Source organism: Poecilia formosa, unplaced genomic scaffold (genome assembly GCF_000485575.1).
Source record: "Poecilia formosa unplaced genomic scaffold, Poecilia_formosa-5.1.2 Scaffold421, whole genome shotgun sequence".
Lineage (NCBI taxonomy): Eukaryota > Metazoa > Chordata > Actinopteri > Cyprinodontiformes > Poeciliidae > Poecilia > Poecilia formosa.
In genome coordinates, this window is record NW_006800360.1 from 230875 (window position 1) to 256138 (window position 25264).

The following is a 25264-nucleotide window of genomic DNA, read 5'->3' on the forward strand; positions in this document are numbered from 1 at the left end:
TCACTCCAAGCTGGATTAACTTGAATGAAGAACGGATTTAAACACAGCAGACGGTGTGCATCTGTGTAATGGGACTTCTGTCATATCCTAAAACTCCAACCGACTTGGAGTGAAGTCGCCCCCTCATCTGGTTCAAATCTAACAATATTGGTGCCAAATGTTTGTGCCAAAATTTGTGCAGCATCATTTTTTGTTTGTGCCGCCATCTTTTTAAAGATATTAATAAAAACGTAATACGAGTGCTTATTGGAAAGTTTTGAGTTGCTTGCCATTCTCACTTCAACAGATGAAAATAAAGCAATATGTGAAAATGCGGGCTTGTCATTTAGTTGCATAATAATTCTGCACAATAATATTTGCCCAATAATCATGCACTCCATCATTCTCCAAAAGAAGCCAAAACCTCACTTTTGTTTCCTTCGTGTGTGTGAGGCTTATTGACATCTGGATTAACCAACAGCATTGAAGTTGGAAATTAATAAAAAATAATCCTCAAAAATAAGACTTTGTTAATAATTGTGCAAAGTGCATGTCTGCAATATACCCAAAGCAGAAAGACATCAACACTGTATATTAATTTGTTAATTGCAACAGTCACTCATATAATCGCATTTTGCACGTTTTCCTAGAGATATGGCCGTTCCTTATGCCTGTATACAGAAATGCTTGTAGATAAAGGTCGGACTGGACTCACTCTGGCGTCCAGCAGCAAGTTGTCAGGTTTGATGTCTCTGTGGATGAAGCTCAACTGGTGGATGGAGTCGATGGCCAGCACCGTCTCGGCAATGTAGAACTGAGTGGCTTCCTCTGACAGAGTGTCCATCTTCATCAACAGAGTCATCATGTCTCCTGCAGCAGACAGGAGGATGTGGACGTATTCAGTTACGTCTCTTCTTCCCCTCAACAAGTTGAAACACCAAACTTTGCACCGAAAATGCAGAAGCTATTTTTTTCTATGAATGAAATAATTTTTTTTTAACTAAACATTTATTTAAAAATGTACACTTCTATGCAGGATCCATCAGTCGTCAAGAGGACAGGAGTAAGGACAATCACTTGGAACGTTTAGTCCCATATTCTCGATGCGTTTATTATCCCTTACTTGAGCTGATGACGGTCTTCCCGTCCATTAATGTTTCTGTTATTGATTACAGTGAAAACTCCTTAACTATGTTCGGAACTACATTTAGCACCGTTCAATACCGAGCATTACTTTTGAGTTGCCATTCCTTTGTTCTAACAATCTCCACAAAGTTGTACCTCCAGGGAGAAACTCCATGATGAGGTAGAGGTTCATCTTGTCCTGGAAACTGTAGAACATTTTCACCACCCACAGGCTGTCTGCTTCCACCAGAATGTCCCGCTCAGCACGGATGTGGCCCACCTGCAGGCAGCCAATGCTTCAGGTAAACCCAATTCGTACAAAGGAGCGTACCTGCGTGTGTGTGCGCACGTGTGTGTATACCTGTTCTTTCTCCAACATGTCAGCTTTACGGAGTATCTTCATGGCGTAGACGTGACCCGTGTCTTTTTTCTGCACCAGGCGAACCTGCAGACAGAACAACACAAATGATGAACTGAAACAATTTTGTGAAAACAAAATGTCCCGTCTTTAAGAGACAGTCTGTTACAGACAACAAGATCTCAAGAATGAGTTGCTCAGCATGTTGATGATGGATCACAGCAACTTTGCTGGTGTAACAAGCAGTGAATGTTTGACATGCAGACAGGACAGCGCCTATAGAGCCTGAGGCCCGTCCACACCGACTCCCTACCAGGGCGCAGCTGCTAAATACTGATCAGAAGGGGTGTACTCCATTCTTACTCATGTTTTTTTTTTTGCTGGTCTTTTAACACATTTCGTTCTTGAATCTTTGTCAAAATCTACATTCACTTAAGAAGTAAAAATGTACCTCTCCAAATGCTCCTCTGCCAATCACCTTCAGGGACTCGAAGTCCTCCAGTCCCAGCCGAGTGCGTTTTAAACGCAGGAACTCTGTTTCCTTCCGGGCATGCTCAGAACGCCGGATACGTTTCTGAAAAACGAGCATTTTCAGAATGAGTTGTGTTCAAACAATTGCTGGCATGCGTGATGCACAGACACTGGAATTATTAATGATAAAAACTTTATTTGTAATTGTCCAAAGCAGCATAAATTAAATAACCCTTTAGGAATTGAAATACATAAGCGCACCAACACGAAAACATTCCTACCACTATGATCTTAGAACATTTAGAAGAACTTTGGTCAAAGTTACCCACCGTCTACTTTAGATGAAACTTCAATGCCTGTCCTATCAGGGATTCATACTCGGATAGTAATAACTGTATATTTACAGCTTAAAGACCAACTGTGCATTCATCTGAGTTGTGTTGTAGAACCTCACCTCTTCATCAGCCAGCCCCTCCTGGTCCATCACCTTCTCCAGCTTCTGCTGCCTGTAGAGATCAAGTTTATTTGTATAGTACATTTCAGCGAAAAGGGAAGTGCTTTACACCATAAAAGCACAAGACTAAAGAGTCATAAAAACAACACACAATCATCGACTGAGAAACCAGAGACAAACATAACTGGGGATGCAGAACAGACCAGAACCAGGAGACCTGAGAGGTCTGGAAGGTTGAAACAACAGCAGATCTTTAATGTGTTCTGATGTTGAGCTTTTCAGTGATTTAAAAAAAACTCACAATAATATTTTAAAGTCTTTTCTCTGAGCAACTGGCACCAGGAAGATTTACACCAGCAAGATAGATGTGCTCCATCTTCCTGGTTTTAGTGAAAACGTGAACAGCAGCGCTGTGGATCAGCTTCACCTGTCTGATTGATTTTTTTTTTTGACAGATATTTGAAGACACTGTTGCAGTAATAGATGCGTCTAAAAAAAAACATGAGTGAGTTTCTCTAAATCTCCCTGAGACATCAGTCCTCTAATCCTGGAAATGTTCTTCAGGTGACAGAAGACCGACTTTGTAAACATCTTTATGTGGCTCTCGAGGTTCACTTCTGATTTCAGATTTCGGGCCTGATCACTAGTTTCCAGCTGTGATAACTGAATCTGTGTGCAGACGCTACATTGTTCCTCTTCAGGCAAAAAAATAACTTCAGTTTTGTTCTTCCTCAGTCTTTGTATGGGTGTTTATGTGGGTGTTATTGAACACTTTGTGTTATTCCCAGACCTACAATTAAAGGTCTGGGAATACTCAGACCTGCTCTCAGGTCCAGCTCTGATGTCACGACTGACACGAAATCTTCTTCAGGCTTAAGTTCTGATAAAGCACAAATTCATTCATCTTCATGCCAGCTCTTGGGTGTAGCTCTGAACTTTGACCGAATCATTGCATCACGTTGATTCTTTCCATTTTCAGATTTGGGATCGTTCACTTGTTTTGAGTTATTAGTTGTAATAATTGAAATACGCTATGACAATTGGCCAAACGTCAATATTTTTTAGCTAGCACATAATTTTATTTTATTTTTTTTATGAATGTTGTTTTTAGCAGAAGTCAAAGCCGTTTGCCTCCAGTGGAAACATGTGCAGCACTGACATGCACAGCCTGCACATGCCGGTCATGTTCAGCCCCGGTCATTGATCTGGTTTAGAAACTCATTTGAGCAAACATGCTGTATGAAGAATCTGATTGGATACCAACTGATCTGGATTGTAAAAGCGGTGGGCAGAGTTATGAAATCAGGAAGTAGTTCAAGTTAAGCAATGAAAAGCAGAGGATTGGGAAGCTCTGTGTCAATTCTAGGTGGTTTGGCAGCAAAACAAGCCCACAGCATCAGCCCTCCAACATTAAGCATTAAAACATTTTACTTGTTACAATGGCTATACACACAGTTTCTGAGTTTTTCACTTAGTGTGGAAAAGATAAAACAATAAAACAAATTATTAAAGTACATTTTTAGAGCACCTTTCAACCCTCTTAATGCAGCATCACTGGTTAGTTCACTGAATATATACATTTTGCAACAAAAAAAAAGTCCTTGCATGTATTGCAGAAATAAAAGCCTGAAGGGATGATGAGCAGTGTACTCTGTGATGCAACCTGCCACAACAGGAAGCAGCCCTGCCCTTACTTCATCATGACATAGCCCACATCCTGATGAAGCATGTTCCTGGTTTAAGCTTAAAAAAACAAAAAACATAAAGCAACTCTATGTTTTAGTTTAACTTAAGATGGGTTTTAATAGAAATTGTTTACATGTCAGATTTTCCTGTAACACATGAGCGTCATGTGCAGAGCTGAAACATTCCGAGTCTCACCTCATCTCCCTCTCCTCATGCTGAGCAATGAGGTTACTGTAGAAGTTCTCCAGGGTCACTTTGGCCATGGTGACCCGTTCCTTGGTGTGGTTACTCATCGAAGCGCACGAGCTCTGGCCAGTCATCGCCATACTTCGTCTGGGAACATACAAACGTTCAAGTGAGAACAATGGAGACCAGCTGTCTTCACAATCAGAGCTTTCATTTTACAATTATTATACAGGCTAACAAGATTTTTTTAACTGTACAATGAAATAAATGAGTTGATACATCCATCAGTTATATTTACTATACTGAGTTTATTTGAATACTATTTAAGTCCTAAAAATACCAGGACAACAGAGATGCAACCAGTGCTGACATCCCAAGTGCAATTTGGAATATTTAGTTAACCTAAAAATCATGTTTGGACTGTGGAAAGAAGGCAGAGAACCCAGAATGCACAGGGAGAACATGCAAACTCCATGAAGAAACCCCAGGCAGGGACTCAAGCCCAGGACCGCACTGCCTTGATGAGCACTGTGATAATACCACACAGGTTTTATACCCATTTTTACTTTTCTTGATTCCATATTTTAGGATACATCCGTAATAATTTTGGTAGGACACAGTGGCTCCGAGACGCCTTGAACTACTCCACTTTTAATACCATAACAAAGGAAGACAGTAGAGGTCAGTAGGTTTGTTTCTCTGGATAAATGAAATAGTAGCATAACACCAAACCTGCAGAGGAGAAGCATTTAGCAACAAATTGTTGGGAAATGCAGAAAGGTTCCAATCAGGGACAGCTAACCCAAATGGTTTGAGATAAGCTGAAAGAAATCCACCTATATGATCTGATATCAGCTTTCAGTACTATTAGATGTTTTTAACAATTTTGGGAAGAATTTTAAGCAGATGCTGGAAAGGAAGCTAGGATCTCAAACAGAGCAACAAAGGTACAGATAACTCTGCATTAAATCAGACATTTTGACACAAATGTTAAAAGAAGGGGAAGAGGAAAAAAGCTGGTTACAGAGTCAGAGATTAAACAAAGATGTTACACAAAAATGAGGAAATCTTTCTGTGCAACACCTGCTGGTAGCTCCATCCCAGAGAGATAAGACGGTTTCACATGCAAATACAGAAACAAAGTGGTAAAATGCAGAAAGTCAATACACCAAATTAGTGGCTTCTTAAGCACTTACAGAAATTAAAACTATCAAATATACCCAGCTTCCTTTACAGGAAATACAAACTTATTTTTTGACTTTATTGGAAGCTGCCCGACTTCTTGAAAGAAAACTAAAACCAAGCCAAGTCCCAGCTCGATGATAAACTAGAGGAGGAAGCCGGGCTGCTTTATGGAAACAATAAAACTGAGCCAGCCACTGAGCCACAACACGGAGCTAGTTTCGGTAGCAACGGACCAAAAACACTTCTCCACCAAGTTCTTAAACGTGAATTAGGTAGCAGTTCAAATCACCATTTGACGCCCTTTAGCACCCTTAATCATATTCAGAGACAACAAATGTACATTTTCACCAACTTCCATGTTCAGAAACCACTGTCTTTACCTGCTAACATCAGTTTAGCTAGCTAGTTAGCTTCTAAAGTTCCTGGCTTTAAAGTTCACAGCAGGCGCAATGATGATTCCGGAAAGGCAATTCAAAATAAAACCAACATGCAAGGACTTCAACCTTCTTTACCAATTTATACCTTTATTTTGACAGTCTCCAAGGGAAGCTCTGCATTTATTTCGGTTAACTGCAAAAGTTAAAGTTCTCTGAGCAAACAGCTAAGTGAAAGTTAGCTGATAAACGTTAGCTACCCAGTAGCACACCTTGGAAAACAGACAACTTTTATTTTATTCGACAGTGAACTACTTTAAAAGTTCATCACGCTAACTCAGGGCGCCTTCCTCTTGTTTCTCCATGGTCGGGTCTTTGTTCGCTTACCTTGATCGAAGGTGCGGTATCTGCGCTCTCTCTCTTGTTCTACTGATCATGAGGGCGGCGATCGCCCGGTCTTTGAACTCAGTAAGACACCTAGCGGCTCCAACCCGCCCTTTCATACGATTAAAGACACGTTAACGCTGACTTGTTAGGGGAACCTCTGCTGTTTCCTGTTGGGGCGATCGAAATGAATGTAGGTTATGTAACAGGAGACCGATGCCGTTGTCCTCAACAGCCTTAAAATATTTTGTTTTACAATACCCAAATATGCTCAGGAATGTCAGCACTTAGGTGTGAGCACATTTTTTGTGAGGCAATGATGTCTGGACAATTGTCAACTATATGTTTGGGGGCAAAAAAAATCTTGAAATTCTAAAAAAAAAAAAAAAGAAAAAGAAAAAAAAAAAGTAGAAGGATGAACTGCAAAAAATTGGAGCAAAGTTATTTTCCTGATGAATCCTTCTTAGATATCACAAAATAACTTCTACACTGAAGAGAAGATGAGTATGAAAGCCTGTTTCCGCCAATCTGTTAAAAAATTAAATAAATTATTTCAAAATAATGAGATAGTATCTCAAAAATAATGAGATGGTATATCAAAAAATAATGAGATACTATCTCAAAATGAGCTAATTATTTATTTATTTATTTTAACAGAGTTGTGGAAACGGGCTTCCATAGGTGAGAGCTATAAATCTGAGTTAAGTTATGCAATCCATATTGCCGTTTTACAAATTACATTAAATTTGGGAGGTAAAATTGTACATTCACACAATATTTCAACTGCAAAATGTAAATCTCTACTTTAATTATTTTATCTGGAAGTAGTTCACTTGATAGCTATGTGGGGCTTATAATGTAATGTTTAATTGTCTAACAATCTGTATAAGGAAATGCATTTATAATAAAAATGATAATCATTCAATACATTGATTTTTTTCTTTCTTTATCGTTCTTCCACCACTAAAAGAGGCAGAAGGACTAGTTGGAAGATGTGTTACTGTAAGTGTGGATGCATTGTCTGAATTTCAAGTTTTGTTACTTTGTTGCACAGAAAATCCCAGTTTAAAATCAAGATTAAGTAGAATAAATTTTATAAAGCAAATGCCTGTCAGAAGAAGCTCTACACACAAATGTTGCTCCAACTAAGTTTATAATTACAGTCTTCCTAAAACAGGTAAAATAATTTGAGAGTGTGAGGTAAGATTAATGTTCTAGCAATAGAGTTAACATACATTATCTGAGTTCATAGCTAAGCTTAATCTCATGATTTACATCAATAGTTGTCAGAATTTAATATACCGGCTTGGGAAATAAACCTTTCAAATAGCTGTTAATATCACTGATGCTGACTTTGTACACATACACACACACACACACACACACACGCACACGCACACACACACACACACACGCGCACACACTTTGTTGTGAAGGCCTCACAAAGTGTCTAAGCAACCAAGAAACTGTAAACTAAAAGATTGGAAATCAGAACATCTGTGCACCACTAGAGGGCGCATGTGCATCAGGGATGATGAGCGTTTGCGCAGTGGAGCTGCACAAACCATCAAAAAATTGCCTTATTGATCTCCAGCAGTCATAAGCAAACAATCAAAAACACAACACACACACACACACACACGCACACATACACATCTAAGGGCCATTGCAGTTCAATTCAATTCAAAAATACCTCATTGATTCCAAAGGGAAACTAAATGTTGTTGCAGCTCATATCAATCTAATGTTTTTCGAAGAGCTGTTGTAGATGGTGATGGCTGTGGGCTGGATGGATCTCCTGTAACAGTTTGTTTACAGAAAATTTGAAGAAGCCTCTGACTGAAGACAATGTTTTTGTTTGTTTTTTATATAAAGAGGATGTTCCGGGTTGTCCGTAGTTTTCTTGATTTTATATGAAAAAAAATAAATAAATTGGAGGGACCAATTAAGCTAGCAGTCATATTTTTGGACTGTGGAAGGAAATCGTAGTACCTTGGGAGAACCTACACTTGCAAAGGGAGAACATCCAAACTTCATGCAGAAAGACTCCAGGACGGGACTGCCAAAGACGCAACAGTCCTGCCAACTGCTTCACGGTGACGTCCATGACCCAACATGTAGCTATATGCTTACATAAACTGTAAAATAGATTCATAAAATTTTACTATCTTGTATAATAATAATTTAAAAATCGAACTTAACAGTTTTAATGAAAGGCAACCTTCCCATTTTCCTACTTTTTTATTGAATAAAAGGGTCCAGATGACCGAACCTACAACAGTCTTCCTCTCTCGGGCGCTTACTGTAGCTCATGTGGAGATGTTTGTGGAACTGAGTGACCAAAAGCAGCTTGCATTTCGCTTTATTATCAGTTTTGCATCAGACAAAATTCTGCAATATGTCAACTCATACACATCAAAAAAGTCAGTTGTTGGATGAAATTCGAGACTCTGCTCAGCGAGGCAGAAAACATGAGCTGCTTTCTTAAACTGTACTCCTCAAGCCTTAAAATCACAGCAGGAAGATCCATGGACTTAAACTAATCTTTACTGGAAATGATTTTCCCGTTCATCAGCAACGCCATGGAGGCCACAGGCTGAGAACACCTCTCCCATACACCAGTGTTTGACACTGTGAGTAGCAGCAACACAGTCATACAGTAATTCACACTTTGGAACATAATTATTTAAAAGCAAACTTAAAAATAATTACAAAAAAACACAGTGCAATATTCACATCTTTTCCTATGAAGGTCTTGAAATATTTATATATCTATACATATTTATATCCACACCCAGAGTCCCAAAGTGTCAGCTAGTGTTTCTTCGTTTTCTCGTTTTTCTTCTTCTGATATTCAGTGATCTTTCTGTGGAATATACCTGCAAGAGCAAATGACAAAGTTTCAGTTAAGCGAAGCAGAAATACAATCATTAAAATGTATGATATAATCATTAAAATGTATGATATTTAAAGCAAGCCACTGTGTTTCTGAAGTAAAAGATCTCCCTTTCCTGTTAGCTCTGTCTGACAGCAATTCACTAGAACTCCACCGAAATGCGATACAAGCTGAATTATCAGCGACTCACAACATACTAAACCAGCTAATCTCAGCCAAACACTTAGATTGACAAGTTCACCAAAATATGAGTTTATTAAAACTAGATCCTCAGCTTCATGACTTATGCAGATATATCCTTCAATTTAGTCATCAATAACTTGAAGCAGCTATATCCTTAGAAATAACTGATAAAGTGTGCAGGTTAAGGTGCAAGATACTGATAGTGGTGCAGAAAACACTGCTGGTTCAAGAGATGAACCCTTTTTTTTTTACAAATTCCTCCTTTGTTTTGCTCATTCAAAGTGAGGAGAAGGAGGCAGGCGAAGAGAAAGGGTTAGAGAGCTTAATGTGTGGCTGTCGTCCTTTAAGATGGACCTGTGATGAAGTAAGGCGGCCCGGATGCTCCGGTCTCACCTTGCTGCTGTCCTGACGGCTGCTGCTGCTCCAGCTCCTGAACGAACAGGTCAAACATCTGCGTCTGGATGAACTTCTTGACAAAGTGTCGAGTCGTCTTGGACTCGATGGCCTTGTAGAAGCGTCTTTTCTCAAACACGCCAGGACCTTCTTTTGAGTACTTGACGTAGGAGCTGTAATGGCCGACTGTTCTGACAAAGAAATGGAGGAAGGCTTCAGAGACCACCCGGTTCACCTCCTCCACCTTCTTCGCCTCCTCTACATCTGAAAGACAAGAAGAGAAAAGGGATGTAGGGATCTTCCACGCTGACGCTCCTGTTTGACTTGAGTCCACTCACCTGAAACCTTTCTCCTCTGACTCAAAGCGTCCAGTATTTCTGCCTGGAGCTTCGGGGGAAGGATCGAATCCTCATCACCAATCTGCACAGGAAGATTTCGCTAAATGCAGGAACTTAACAGCTTCCATAAATTACAAATTAAGTTAAAGCAAAAAATGCTGCAGTTACTGTAGCACTTACAGTCACCAGAAAAGTCTTCTCCTTATTCTTCGACAGGTCAACCAGCAGTAGCTGTCACAACACGAAAGTTAAAGCTTTGAGTAACTTAGATTGAGGAATCTGGATGATATCATCACATACATATATACATATATCAGTCTCTGTCATCTACTCACATCATTTTTTCAAATCTGTTTCCTGCCGTTCTTTTGTGATTTTTATAAGATTTTTGTTCTTTAGTTTTTTTCATTAAATATTCAATATAACTCAACGTTTAAAGCTTGCTGCGATTTGGGTCCATCTACAAACTCACATCATGATAATCAATCCTGAACGTTTTCCTTCATCTACTGGAGTCAATAACTAACCCTTAGCAAGGCAATAATATTGTTATTAAACAATAAATGAGACTGAAAATATTTTGGCTATTGTTTCCTTATTAACTAGATGGCGGCCTGACTTGGTCATTTTGATCTAATTAATTATAAACATAATTCATAATTCTGCAGTTGTTCATAGCCAAACCAAACCGTGAGTTTGCACAACACTTTGTTCAGTGAGCTACAAAAACACATTAAGGTTGGAAGATGTGATAAACAAAGCGGACTCACATCACTCTGGTCGGTGACCTGGTCCAGCAGGCGCTTCTGAACCCCCAGCAGGTAGGGGGTGGGCGCCATCACCACGTCGATCAGGATTTCTGGAACGATGGAGATGAAGGTGTGCTGCCAGGTGAAAGGATAAAGGAGGGCTGCTACTGCATGAAGGACCTGAGATAATGTGCTGCAGACAGACAGACAGACAGACAGAAATCTTCATCAACAAATCTGATGGCACATCATATTGCATTAATGTATGCATCTACAGAAGAAGAGTCAAAATGAAACACACACAGATGAAGCAGAGCTAGATTTTCTAGTTTGCCATGATTGTTTTCACACACATTTAATGGGGCAGTGTTATGTATTTTCCTGCCACATAGACTCCTTTTTTAGCACAGTCAAGTAACTATGTTACCGTCAGTTATGAAATTCAAACGTGACTCAAAAGAAATTTGACTTTGTAATTTAGCGCCTTGAAATTGGTGTCTCATTAAAAATGTTGGCTCTTTCTCAAACTCCACCTACAGGAAGTCAGCGGTCCTCGCACAACATGGCTCCTCTAACAACGTTTTCACCAGCGTGAAGTAGCTCCTATAATGAGCTCAGAAGTTCCAGTTGCTAATTGCTGCTGGCTAGTCTGAAGGAGCTGAGAGTGAGGAGGACTGCTCTGTCAGAAACTTGTAAACTGCAGGAGATGCGTCTCGAAGGAGGTGCTTGGTCCACCCAGGCTATTTCACAGCTGAATGGTTGTCATGGAAATTAAGGGATTTTTTTTCAAACATGCACAAAATAATAAAAGACAACACTCCAGGTATGTTTTCCATGAGGGACTAATACTATAACATGATGTAAAGCTTTCAAAAAAAAGTCAATTTCACATTATAACGATTCTTTAATATTTTTATTAAAAAAATTTCATGACCTCAAGAAGTTTTATGCTTGAAAAAGTTTTGTCTGAATATGTTAAAATTGCTCCAATTCAATGTCATGAGGAATTATTTTATTTCCAATGATAATTATGAACATGTTTTGTTTGTCACGAGTCGAAACAATCTTTTTTCTAAAGACAAAAAAAACAACAAACTCCTCTGATTGGTTCACCTCGTGACAGCTCCTCTCCCATAATAAGAGCACAATGATGAGATCTAAGCTGCGTCTAATTCTGTATCATATTTGTAATATTGATGTTTTGTTTATACACCCTATAATTTAGTGCGGCATATCATTGCTACAATTCCTTCCAGAGAGTTCACCTCTCAGTGAGATGAGCCCAGAAAAACTCCAAAGGGAGAAAAGGAGGAGACATCCTGGTTGGGGTCCATCTGTCCTCATAAATACCAAACCCTGAAATAGTTTAGTGTGTGAGTTCATTTACCCGAGTTCTTCTGCAATGAAAATGATCCGTCTCTCGAGAACGGCAGCAGCAAACACCTGCAGCACCTCCTCGTTTGTCAGGCAGTCAAACAGAGTGCAGAAGTTGACGTGTTCCAGCCAAGAATCCAACGGTCGGGTCAAGTGTATGATCTGTGGGAGACAACGCTGCAGTCATTATGTAACTCACCACAGGTCAGACTCAATATGTCTGGATGAAATCATCACATTTGGACAGTATTACATCGAGGTTGTCACACACTCCAAATGATTTATTTATTTCTTTTGTATTTATGATTTATTACCTATCTCTGGTATTCAATCAGGAACTGTTGCTGGGTAAGTTAGACGACTTAATGAAAACTAGGGGTGTCCCTACAACCTTCTCAGTTCCAACTAGGTTATGGACACTGGCCAAACATTGTACTCCATATAAAACTCACTGGCCCATTTCAGGTGTGGTCTTTTTAAATTGAAGAATCTTTATTATTATTTTTGAACATTTTGAAATGGTAATAATGAAACGTTTGAAATATGACACAACACAACAGGAAGTTATGCTAAAACCTTTTGTTTTTGCATTTTGTTGACCCTTCTGGCCCACCGTATGAACCAACCAACCATCAATTTGTATCAGCTGATGTGGAAACCTACCTATAAATAAGCTGTAATTTTCAAAAGTAACATTTTTTTTGGGGGGGGAGATACATAGGGGGGAGATAGAGCAACAAAACCAGCCCCAGGAGCCCCTATTCTTCTAAATTTGGTCTTGAGTCTTGTCTTTTCCTGCTGTTGTTTAGTTAGGAGACAATGGTAACAATAAAAGTCTAATGCAATATTCATTTAACCCTCCAATATTAGCGTGGCAAACGTCCCAGTCGGACAGCAGGGAAGTGGACAGGTTATCTAGTCAGTCTGTCAGTTTTCCAAAACCACACAAGAAAAAAAAAAAAAAACCATAACGCTCACACACCTGCCAGACCGAGTGAAAAACTGGTGCCGTCCAAATGACTATATCTCTTAAGACCACAGGATGGTTGAAATGTTAGAAAGTTTTGAATTTCAGCTAGAGATAGCAAAAATATACCCTTAAGATGTTTCTGCTTTGTGTAGCTGTTTGGCTCTCAAATAGATTTTTTTTCTGATACTTCCTTAAATGCTGTTTTCCACATGTAAGATAATGATTCCTGATAACTCCTTCACATAACCATCACAAAGACGACACAATGTCTCTCATCTCTTCATTCCAATATATATTATATTGACTCTTTTATAATTGTATGCTTTGTTATATGTTTTGGGGGGAGGGTTAGTAGATACTTGGACCTCAGAATTCAACAACATATTAGCAGCACAATAGAAGAAAGTCAGGGAAGCATATGTGTGTGTGTGTATGTGTGCGTGTGTGTGTGTCCTCCTTTCGCTGTGGGGGTTGGTCACAGAAAGGAACACAATCGATGGCCAGCATCAGTAAATACTTGAAATGGCTGTGAGCTGTTGAAACATGGTATATGACCTGATGCAGACAAGGGTTAAGCTTTTGATCAGGAGCTTCTTGGGTAACTCAGGACAGGTTCAGACAGATCTCCATGTGGACCCACCTGCCTGGAAGATCTTATATCCAAGTCGCAGTGTTATCAGGCTTGAAATGAAAATTGTTCTGCAGAATTTTAACATAAAAACAATCTGCTTTTTTAATCTCTATCTGTTTTGCTCCGTGTTTTCCATGTTTGGAACTAAATCTGCTTCCTTCAAGATGTCTGGACTGGTTAAACATAAATGTTACAGAAGGAGTTCCTGCATACACTAAATATTTTAGGTATGTTGATTTCCATGACATTCCGGCTGTATTGACATACCAGAATTACAACCAAGGTTCTGTTGTTGTGGATTTTTTTCAACACTTAAGTTTAAACATTTTAAAACGCTTTAAACCTACTGAGCTTAGAGCACAACGCTGACATTATTTACTGTAGGAATCGGGATTTGATATCAGCAAATATTTAAAGATCAGGTCAGGGCGGTGACGATCCTAACTTTCAGTTTCTCTTCCAGTTTGACTTGGTTTCCAAGATGCCTGATCATGTGGCAGTTCAGCCTCATCTGACACGTGGATGTTGTTTCCGGATCTCGGCCATAACTTTGACAGAACAATGTTATCGCAAGCTGATAACAGCAGAGCCTGCTGTTTGGAATTCTCCTTGTAAAACAGATAGTTTTCCCTTAAAACGACTGAGGACATCCTTTTCTGGCTGAGTAAGCAAGACGGAAGTGTCAACACATGAGCTACTGGTTTTATGTTGAAAACTTCAACTCCATGTGAGCTGTTCTGATTCAGCCACCGTCCTGCAGAGTCGTGACGGGAGTACAAGAAGAGAAACAGATCTTAGACATTTTCACCAGGAGAGGTGAAGTGCTGAGTTCACAGAGGGTGGGGGAAGGGGTGTTTTTTTTTCTTTTTTTTTTTTTTCTGACCTCGGTGCCCGACTCAGGAATGAAGCTCTTAATCTCCACTGTTTGTCCTGGAGCCGGGAATGAAGCCTCTCTCAGCTTCTGCATGAATGGGTAGATCAAGGCCATGGAGATCTGCCGCCGCTTCTCCACTTCATCGAATATCTGCGCACGAGATGTTGTCACATGCCACGGTTACATACTTTATGTACTGTTGCTAGGATCCTGTTTGTGTTTGTTACTCCCACACAAGTTGCCAGGATCCGATACAATAAGACTCCAGCTATGAAGGCTCTTCCTTCCGCGGCGTGTTGCACCGTACCTTGGAGAAGAGGCCGAAGCAGGCCAGCGAACTGATGATGCAGAAAGCCTCTGGAGGTCGAGCTCCTCTTCCTCCTGGCTGAAAATCGGAAAAAAATTAAAGCGTAAACGTTTTGAACTGGCATTGGAAGTATTTTCAAAGAGTCTGAAGAGTTTAATCCTCAAACTCACCAGTAATCTTCTGCAGTATCCGTTTCGTCTACTGCCATCGATCTCAGTCAGAACAAAGGAGAAGGTCTCACTGCATGTTAACAAAACGAAAAGCAAAAAAAAAACTGTAGTTGATGTAAACAGCAAAAAACTTAAATAGAGAAAGCCAGATGAGTTGTACTCACCTGTGGTACTCTGTCAAAGGAGCCCAGCTGATGCCCTCTGGGAAACAAAATAGTGTGATTGCCTTTAGGGTCTTCTCTTCTTCCTCCTTCTGATATTTTGCCATGACGTCTCTCTGACAAGAAACCCACATGGTGTGATAAACATGTTCTATCAGATGTGCTGCACTCACTAGAAATTCTTACATGCTTTCTTCAGGTTAGCAATCTAGATCTTAATCATTTGAATGTAACATCTCAAAAAAAAAAAAAATTGTTTTTTTTTTTTTCATTCAGGCAGGTTTTTGGTTTGAATCACCACCTATCTTATGTTTCGTAAATGAATACTCTGTCACTGGTGTGTCTTAGCACAGATGTTTAGACAGAAGAGGAGTGTTCGGGGTTCAGATCTCTGTCTGTTTTAGTTTTTTTAAACAAAGACATATGAAATAAATAAGATTCCAACGTTTGGGTTAGGATCACTTCATGCTTTGTTGACTGGTAGACAAACTGCTAGTTACTGTTAAAAACAGATGAAAAACTTGCAATGATCAAAACAAGACATAATGAAGGCATTGACCGCCACATCAAAGTCATTAAACTGCGTAGCTTAATTTTTTTTTTTTTGCTTTTATCGTAAATAAACAAGATTATTTTATATGTACACTGAATTAACTAGCTAGGAGGTTGGATTCTCAAACAAATCTTAGGTTTTGTTTTCATTAACAATGTGGCATTTAATAAAACAAGATGGCTATCAGTTAATCAGAAGGTTATCATACAGGTGGTAATAACTTATTTAAATAAATACTAATGTCAAGTATCTACACTGTTACTTGAGATGAGATGAGAAAATCCGGAAAACAAAACAAAAATGAATTTCTGTTACAATAGACAGTTGGTGTTGCAATGTTTATTCATAAAGTTATCAATTTAAAGCTTTAACAACTTTTACTGCAAAACCTGTTCAAATCAGACTAACACCAATTCAACACTCTGACGCACATTATTTAAAACAAGAGTGTGTCAAACCTGTGTAAACTTTGATTTCACCGTGTGACTGACCTTAGGAAACTGGTAGGTGATTTGAGGCTCATAGTTGCTGCCATCTTTGTTCTTCTTCAGGCTGACCACCACTAGATACTCAAAGAAGTACTGGCCGCTGACACGGCGGGGCTGAATGGGCACGTTGTCCATGACTGGCAGGTTCTCCCTCGTCTCCGCAAGATCAGGCTCTTTGATTTCTACACAGAAACACACAAATATAAACTGAGTTACAGAGCAGATAGGAAGGTAGGCCGAACTAATGATGGCTAGAATCACAACAGCTCCATTCTCTGCTTATAGGTGGAGGACGATGCGTTTGACCTTGTCAAACGGCGTTTTGACTAAATTCCGAGAGGGTTAGAGCCCCAGTTAAATATAAACGATATTTAAAGTCCTAAAAGGGGTGCGGGTTTTAATGTTTTTAATGTTTTTATCTTTTTTTTAAATCTTTTTCAAAATGTCTTTCTCTTTCTCACTGTTTTTTTTCAATGTCACATGCTGTTTTTATTTTAATGATGTGAAGCACTTTGAAATGCCTTGCTGCTGAAATGTGCTATACAAATAAAATTTGATTGATTGATTGATTGACAGGGGTGGATAAAAAGACCATGGGGAGATAAAGTTGAAGGGAAGAGATAAAGGATATATTACACATTAGAACATGCTTTTCATCCACTTGGACAATGAAGGACATAGCCATATTAGAACCCCCATTTAGGGCCTTCAAGTCAGTATTGACTAAAGCAGTTCTTATGACAACAGGGCGTAAAATAGGGTTTCACTTGTCGATGGATGGATGACCAGAGGAAGGGTTGGAGCTGTGTTTAAGGAGAAGTTTAAATCTGAATTGCACTTTGAGCTTAATCACTATAAATGATCAATCAATAGATATACACTTGATAAGGTATTGTGATTGGCAAGAACATCACCACTGGGTTTCTTTGCAATGTGTTTTGTGTCAGACTTTGTATTTTGTCATTTGTATTTTAAACGACACATGGTCACTCCACCCAGAGTTTGTTAGCCCACTAGTGAACATGGGTGCTGAGCATTGGCCAAAATGTAGAGCAGCTTCAGATCCAGATTTAATCAAAACCAAAGTCATGTTTCAGGGTCTCGACAGAGCTCCGCATTTCTCAGTGGATCAGTATTTAAGCAAAGTCATTCTTGTCTCAAGGATAGAACCTCACTGAGTCAGTTGACTCATGAGTAAAGGCTCTTCATCTTCCACAGAAAAACACAGCGTGACGTTGTCCTTTTTGGATCTGATCTTATTGATCCCTGCTGCTTAGCACTTTATCGATTAGTAAGTTCCAACATGCCAAAGGGTGAGGATGGCGTTCCTGAGCTGAAAGCTTTCAGGTGGATGCTGTGGTGGAACAGAACCAGAACCAGCAGCAGCAGCAGCAGAGTGAAGCAGGAGGTCTTAAATAGAGCGCCCTAATTGGTAAGGTATGTTCATATGTGAAGCAGTCAGAACTCTCAGCTTTGAGCCGAGTGCCTGAACAGGAACACACTGTTAGTTTATGTGTTCTCCCTGAGTGCCATCTTCACCTGCAGGTAAAGATCTGGGCCAGGATGAGATCAGTGAAGCCTCAAATAAAAGTTACTGGCCTTGCAAAGAGCAAACTTCAATAATCCATCTTTATAGACTGTTTAAGATCCGTTCCTAGCATTTGACTCAAAAAAACAAACAAAACAGTAGTAGTCTGAGTAAAAATAAGCCTTGTCTGTATTGTAGAGCAGGCTGCAAAGCAACTAGTGGAGATAAAATGTCGGCATTCACGGTTAAAAATAGGGAGTCCAAGGAACAGCTGCTGTTTACAGTAAATGCTACCAGTGCCACCTCATTAGGTCAAAACAGGAGCACACCTATTATAGACGGTGAGTCAGAAGGCGTGTGGACACCATCAAGCAGAGTCTCAGAAAAAAAAAACAAGGTGCACTGCATTTTTACAGGATGTCATCTCCAGGTCCGTTCCCAATCCCCACTCACTGTTCACATGTCCTGCGTGTTGTTTATCTACAGTTCAGTGGGTTTTCACAGTGTTGCTGGAGGCGCTTGGTTCAACAACCCCTGAAACAACATCAACTATGCTAATGTGCAGTTTGGTTCAAAATAAAAGCAGTCCTATATCACGTAACATACCAGATCAGTCACTGTTTGTGTAGGGATTAGATTTGTGCATTGCAAATAAAATAACAGAAAACCAACAGACCTAACAATCCTGACAGGCATGCTGCCGATGTGCTGTAACTAAATAATAAATTGAAAATAATAGCTGTTTGGCATTCAGTCATGCTGTGGAAAAACAAGAAACAAACCTTTATTTAAGGGTGAACGAAACAAATATTTTACATGGTGGAGATTTACTGTCTGATTATCATTATGAGTACTCAACAACTCTGAAATGGGTGTTTAAAACAGACAGTTATGAAGTAGCCAATCTGCCACTGGACCTTAAATCCAACAGAAAACTCAGGGACTGACATCAAGCACGCTGTCACTGAGGTACAACCAATAAATACAGAAGAGCTGCGGAATGGACTCCAGCCATTCAAGGCCGGAAAACATGAACAAAATGAAATCTTTAGTTCAGTGACTGACAAGAAAGCTAACTGCTACTGATTTTACTATCCCCACTTTGTGCAGAACCCAGCTAACCCAGTTATAAAGATGTACTTCATGGTTTGTTTCAGAACGGACTGTGCAATGCTCCCAAAGCATTTTCATTGACAGTGATAAAAATATTGTAGGGATTTTGATCTTTACTCACTTTTTTTTAAAATACATCACTACTATTTTAAAAACTCTAACTCTTTGACATTAGAGCTGCATAATATTAGAAGATCTTGCAATGGCAATGATATTGGTAAATATTACAATATTACAATAATATCAGATGTGTTATATGCCTAGTATATGCTTCCATCACTCAGTAACCTTTAACCTTTTCTGTATTACCATTAGTGTCTGACGGGGAACTCTGGCCAAATGGCTAAATATTCCATTAACAGATACAAGAGTGAACGCTTATGAGCCAAGAATTATCAGACTCCAAACCTTTGTCATATAAATACTGATATCTGAGTGTAAGGCACGACACTCTGCAGAAGTTCAGGAGAAGAATACGATTACATTGAGCTGCATTCTGCTCAGCACTCACAGTAAGAGATGATTTAACCACCAACGACCACAACAGGAAGATGATGTACATTTTGACATGTTTCTGATTCCAGGCAGAAACATCTTGTTACACCACTTTCACAGCATGAACTGATTCCTACTCATATACTGATTATTTCCTCGTGTAACTTCAACAAAGATGTGGATAATTTTTTTTTTTTGTAAAAAAGTGCGGGAAATACATATTTCTTTGAAATTGAGTTGATGAAGCTCTACTTCATGCAGAGATGACCTCTCCCTCAACTTTCCAGTTTCTGTGTGAGCGCACACCCTAGCACTCTCCTACCTTTTAAGGGGTTTGGCAAAGAATTCATCTGTGCTTTAAAAGCTACAGCTAATATTTTCCAAGTTTATGAATCCAGCCGTAAAAAGAAAACAGGTGTAAAATCTGTAAAGGGCTTAAAGGTGTTATAAAGCTGTCAGTCTTTTTGTTACTTTTTCTTTTTTAGATGCAAAGCATTGGAACAGGGTTGAAATGTGGCCGATCAGTTCCAAGTTACAACCTCTGACATCTAATAGGATGCATCCTGACATGCATTGCAAATGATCTGCATTCTGTAGAATATGGTCCTTTGGTTGATGAACACTTTTCTATTTAAAAGGAATTGCTTCTTTGTTTGAAGTGCATTTTAAGGAATTTTCAGGAAACTCAGTAACTAATAGTCCTACTCCAATAAAAACCTGTACAGCCTCCAATGGTTTTCCATCACCACTGAGTAACAGGTATGGTGGGTGGGGTCGTCATATAGAGGTTGGGGAGGTCAAGAGTCCAAAAAGTAGCGCAATGTACTCTGTATGCAACACAAACACAGAAGCTGTGCTGAGCATTCAACTCAGTCTGCAGCTTTTTGTCAGACTCAAAAACTAAGTCAGAAAAGGGCTGTGGGTGGTGAGACATAACACTGCAGACGTACGGGAGACTCTAAGACACAACACTCTGCAGAATTGTACGGAAGAGTGTGAGACGTAAACGGTGACTTCACCATGAGCCAGGGAGTGATCCACTGTCTTCCTGAAACCCCCGTTTCTTACTTACATTCACATTTTCATTGTGAATGTAAGTAACCTGGTGGTCATGTAACACATTTTTTTATGTTTATGCAGATACAACAATGTCATGAATCCACAGTACTCAAAGTTATCATATGACTAACGCTTTCACTGAATGAAATAAAATCAAATAAAATACGTTATATTTTCAATTGAAAGTTCCTAACAAATTACTTTGGTACTTATGCATCAATTTGTAAAATATCGGTGACTGCTGCTGTTCGTACTTCTGGCTGTTCATACATGGAGCTTGTCTTTGCAGACTGGCATGGAGGTGCACCTTTCACCCACTCCATGCACTTTAGACTCACTGAGCCCATCCAGCCGTTGCTTTACGAAACACTCTGCTCCATACTCAGAGAGCAGGCTAATTCTGACTTCCTGCACTATGGCATCAAAGGAAGGAAATACAAAAGAAAACCATCTTTAGCAACATCAACACAACCAGACAAACATCCACTTGACACGATACTCACTGTCCTTTCTGGCTTTACGGAACGAGGGCCACATAGCACTGAACCTCTTGAGGGCCCCTTGTCGTCCATCGTCGTCCCCTGGTGGTGTTGCACCTACGAGGAAAAAAAACAAAACAAACAATGCAGCTCAAAAACACCGAAACCACACATCAGCTTCACCACGCTTCCTGTGCGGCTTTCAGCACTCAGACTGTTTGCAGGTATAGTGCACCTGAACGCGCTGCACTGCCTTCTGCACCAACAACAACACGGGCAACGTTAAACGTTTGTTGGTTCATGAAGGATTCCCGGAAGATGGAGTCACAGCAAAAAGAAAGCACACTCCATCTGAAAAGTTTATCAACCCAAGCTTCTGGGGTTTGTAACTTTCGCATCTAAACAACTATGGTTTTGTAAGATTGGATTTAAATAATTGAATAATCTTAAATAAAAACAGCTCACATACATATACATACTGGATTTTTTATTTGTTTTACCATGAAAACACCAGAAACTCACAGCGTTTTCCAGGCACATCAGCGGTGGCGAGGTTCTCTTTGGGCTGCTCACCTGCACCGGACAAACAGTCTGCAGTTAGTTAGGGTCCACATTTAACACACCAATCCTCTCACATCCCAGGTTCATATGAAATTAACTGAAATGGTCACCATGAGGCTAAAGCCAGGCTGCAAATGGTTGGGTTTTCACTGCGGACGCCACCTGGCCTGAGGCAATGCGCTATGTTGCATTATGCAAAAATGCAACATGATTGCGGCTCAGCGTATCTGTGTCATAACTGATAAGTCGTACAGTCTGTCCTCCCTTTGTCCAAGACACTGATTGGTCGCTTGTCCAGCGTGTCTCTGTGTTGCCCTGTGATGGATCTGTGGCCTGTCCAGGTGAACATGAAGATACGGCTCAAAATTAACTAGACTAGAACTGAGCTTGTTGGGGGAGGAGGACTTAATCACCATGGTAACCACTAAAACGAATAATCATAAAGAGGCTTGGTTAATAAAGTTTGGCTCCAGTCAGTAATCCTGTCTCCTGAAGGACCAAACAGCAGACAATCTACACCACGTGTAGATCACTGCGCAGCTGAAAACACTGCTCTGTTAAAAAATGCTTTCAGGTAAGCAGAAATAAAATCACAATTCATACTAGATACGATTTTAATCTATTTTTTTTTTCAGAAAAAGAAATGAAAAATGTCTGACAATATTTTCAAAGAGTTACTTTTATTTCAATCATTCCTTCTGTGAGTTGTACGGCAGAGTATTAGGGCTTGGCTATGAGAATTTTTGTTTAATCATGAGGATAAAGTCACTGTACTTGCAGAATAATAAAGACACAATTTTACCCGGAGAATGGCAGGAAAACCACATCCTGAACAAAGAAACCAGGATCTTTCGTCTCTGCTGGGTGTTTCCAGAAGAACTCGGCAGATCCCAGCAAATTTCCCAAAAGATTTGAATTGCCCACGTAGAGAGGAAAAGTAGATAATCATTTAATGAAAGGAAAAATATCTGCATTATTCTTCTGCTGATCGTCTGAAGAATCTTGTTGGAGAATCTCACCTTGTTGGGGCTAATAGTTGATTGTTCTCTAAACTGTTTCAATGTTTGTTTCATAGATTTAACTATGCGGATGGGAAATAATTGTGTTAACAAAACACTTAAAGACGTATTAACTGTAAGAGAACGTGGAAACACCACTGTCATGGTTTGTTTCTAAACCTAAATGATTCTGGGCTGAAAATAGGCCAGATAACAGGTCCAGCTCAACTGCAACAAACCTAAATAAATGAGTGTTCACTCAGGATTGTACACAGCAGAGTGGAGCAGTAAATAACACAAGAACAAGCATCATTACCAGCTCCCTGTTACCCAGCGACAAACCTCTGTCCAAACTGTTTCTTCACCACTCGTCTAGTGAGCATACTGCAGTATTAACAGCCTGCTGAGTCGTCTGTTTACTTCGTCCTCCAGAGAAAGAATGATCATTCTTGTGTTGCTTTCAGGTGATGCAGAAAAAAAAAGCAAACAAAAAAAACAACCAAAAAAAAACAACCATTTTTTATGTGAAATTGGGTGGGAGTTCATTTCCAACACAGTTTACAGTTTATCAGAACAGGTCTCTGCAGCTTCTCACAGACGAGAACCGACACGCAAACATGCCTCTCATGCAAAGCTGCCTTCAGAGACCACAGGAAACTACAGCATCTGAGTTTTACTAACAGTGTGAATGCATCAGCACACACACACACACTCTAGATTAGCAGCGTGAGCGACAGAAAAGTGGAGCTGCATTAATTTGACCATGCTGTACTGCTGTAGATGGTGTTAGCAACTCTCTTTACAACCTAAAAGTAGGCTTGTTACTCCATGACTAATTTATTGTTTTAGACATAAAACAATCAGGGAGCAGATGTGACCTTTCTCTACATAGAAAGATCACATCTTTTTTACGAAGAAACATGTTTTTTAAGGGGTGATTAATTCCCCAACTTTAACATCTATCTTCTCCAACATCAGTATTTTGAGGCAGGAAAATATTTAACTCCGTTATAAATGATTTGATTACTTTCAGTATGACATGACTCAAAGACTCTCCCTCGTTGAGCTTTCCAGAGAAAAAGGGGAGCAGAAAGAGAAAGCAGAAGCTGGAAGTCTGCTTTATCCTCCCATTTTGCTCCAAAACCAAAACTAAAAGTTCCAGATTTCCCAGCATGTCGAAGTGCCCTGAGGTTTCACTGAATCTGTCAGGTCTGTTCCATTTCAGTTCTGCTTTCTGTTGTTTTGAGAGGTTTACACAGGTAGTCTTGTAAAAAGTCTTGTTGTAAATCGGTGCTACATAAATAAACTTAAATGCTTTGAATAAAGTCAGGGGTCTTTGCTGGGGCCTGGTTATTTTGTACATTTACAGCCTAATCCTTCTGGACCAGACATTTCTGGGTCCCTCATAGTTAATTTCTATCGACCATGAGTCGGTATTAGCCCCCCAGGCAGACTTTGCAACCAACAATTTGAAATCATTATTTAGAATAATCCATCTATGCTAAGCTCTTATGACTTGCTTCTAACCAATATTAGCATCACCCTTTATCATATTTCATTGGAGCCAAATGATCTGGAGGGTCAGAACCACAGTCAACGGAAAATAACAACTAACATCAATAAAGGTTGACAAAATAATGGTCTCAATATAATCAATACTGGACAAATTAATTATTCAAAGACACTTTTGTCAAAATCAATACAAACAACTTGTTGTTGGCCCCGCCCACCAGGTCAGTTATCAATCGTCACCCTCCCCCCACAGTGTTACAGACTCAGCGGCTTTCTTGTGTATTTAGCAACATTTCAGACAAAAAAAAAAATCAGTATTGGAAAAAAAAACGAAACAAGCTAGCCCTATCTGCTGAAATATTGTCTTCACAGACACAAACAGCAAACTGACGACGTTTTGTTGTTCTTTAAATAAATGGCCTGTTTGGTGTCCACATACTCCACTTAACGATAAATCGATTATTTCAACAGTGGCAAACTAAACTTAGGAAAAATTTTGACATTCTATTATTTTAAAGTATCCTCTCATTGTTCAGCTCACAGAGCACATTCTTTATTTTGAGTTTAATAAAAAACTGGAAGAGGCTGGTATTAAAAGGTCTCCACACCTGGACTACAGCTTTACTACCAAGTAGGTCATTTCACTCCAAAACTTTGCTAGCACAACCTGCAGTTTGAGATGTGCTCAAGCTGCTGATGCAGCATTTGTTTTGACAAATTACTTAGACATTAGACATTTGGCTGTACACACAAGCAGAAGTGAATGACTTGGAAAAATGTCATCTGGAGCAAGCAGAGTAACAAATCCCACTGGACGGTGTCCAGGCTTCCCTCTCCCCTTAGTTCACCTCCCTGGTTTTTGACGGCTCTCTCTGCTGAGTCTAAAATCCACCATTACTGGCAACAAAAGGTGTTTGCCCTCTGTTGCAACAATGTCAACATCAACAGCAGTGCTGCTGCTGCTGCTGCTGCTTCTCCACCCACCAGTTGCACAACTTTGAATTTCAGCAAACGCAAGGAAAGAGGACAAAACTCAAAAGCAGAGAATGCTCTACTCCCAGGTCTGATTTTGAGTGTAATTCCTCTTTAACAAGCGGGCTGGGACCCTGCTGAGCAGTCATGCTAACCCTGAATTGTGTCGCTCCTCTCAGCTATGAAGCTTGTGGGTGGAAATAATAGTCCTGAGTTAAGAGCTTCAGGCCTGAGGCTCCTAAACAAGTTTCAACTGCT

General features: G+C 39.7%; 2 protein-coding genes across 5 annotated transcripts in view; both read right to left on the bottom strand.

Annotated features, from left to right (window-relative positions):
* The window catches only part of LOC103155307 (serine/threonine-protein kinase 38), a 14858-nt gene extending 8547 nt beyond the window's left edge, over positions 1-6311 (bottom strand). For 2 of the 3 annotated variants that reach the window (XM_007576951.2, XM_007576952.2), the window contains exons 1-7: positions 6206-6311; positions 4269-4406; positions 2388-2439; positions 1914-2036; positions 1466-1549; positions 1261-1384; positions 695-849 (exon numbers count right to left, since the gene is read on the bottom strand). In XM_007576951.2, the coding sequence (XP_007577013.1) occupies positions 695-849; positions 1261-1384; positions 1466-1549; positions 1914-2036; positions 2388-2439; positions 4269-4406; positions 6206-6255 (726 nt within the window). In that variant the 5' untranslated portion in view covers positions 6256-6311. Of the gene's footprint in view, positions 1-694; positions 850-1260; positions 1385-1465; positions 1550-1913; positions 2037-2387; positions 2440-4268; positions 4407-5824; positions 5896-6205 lie in introns of those variants that run through there. The other variant, XM_016663456.1, reaches the window with a different exon arrangement.
* Positions 6312-8547: 2236 nt separating this feature from the next.
* Positions 8548-25264, bottom strand: part of dennd2da (DENN/MADD domain containing 2Da) — a 28316-nt gene continuing 11599 nt past the window's right edge. For both annotated transcript variants that reach the window (XM_007576956.2, XM_007576957.1), the window contains 13 exons: positions 21486-21536; positions 20988-21080; positions 16293-16471; positions 15252-15364; positions 15088-15157; positions 14918-14995; positions 14620-14760; positions 12149-12297; positions 10783-10954; positions 10193-10243; positions 10013-10094; positions 9675-9938; positions 8548-9081 (listed from right to left, as the gene is read on the bottom strand). In XM_007576956.2, the coding sequence (XP_007577018.1) occupies positions 9017-9081; positions 9675-9938; positions 10013-10094; positions 10193-10243; positions 10783-10954; positions 12149-12297; positions 14620-14760; positions 14918-14995; positions 15088-15157; positions 15252-15364; positions 16293-16471; positions 20988-21080; positions 21486-21536 (1508 nt within the window). In that variant the 3' untranslated portion in view covers positions 8548-9016. The remainder of the gene's footprint in view (positions 9082-9674; positions 9939-10012; positions 10095-10192; positions 10244-10782; positions 10955-12148; positions 12298-14619; positions 14761-14917; positions 14996-15087; positions 15158-15251; positions 15365-16292; positions 16472-20987; positions 21081-21485; positions 21537-25264) is intronic.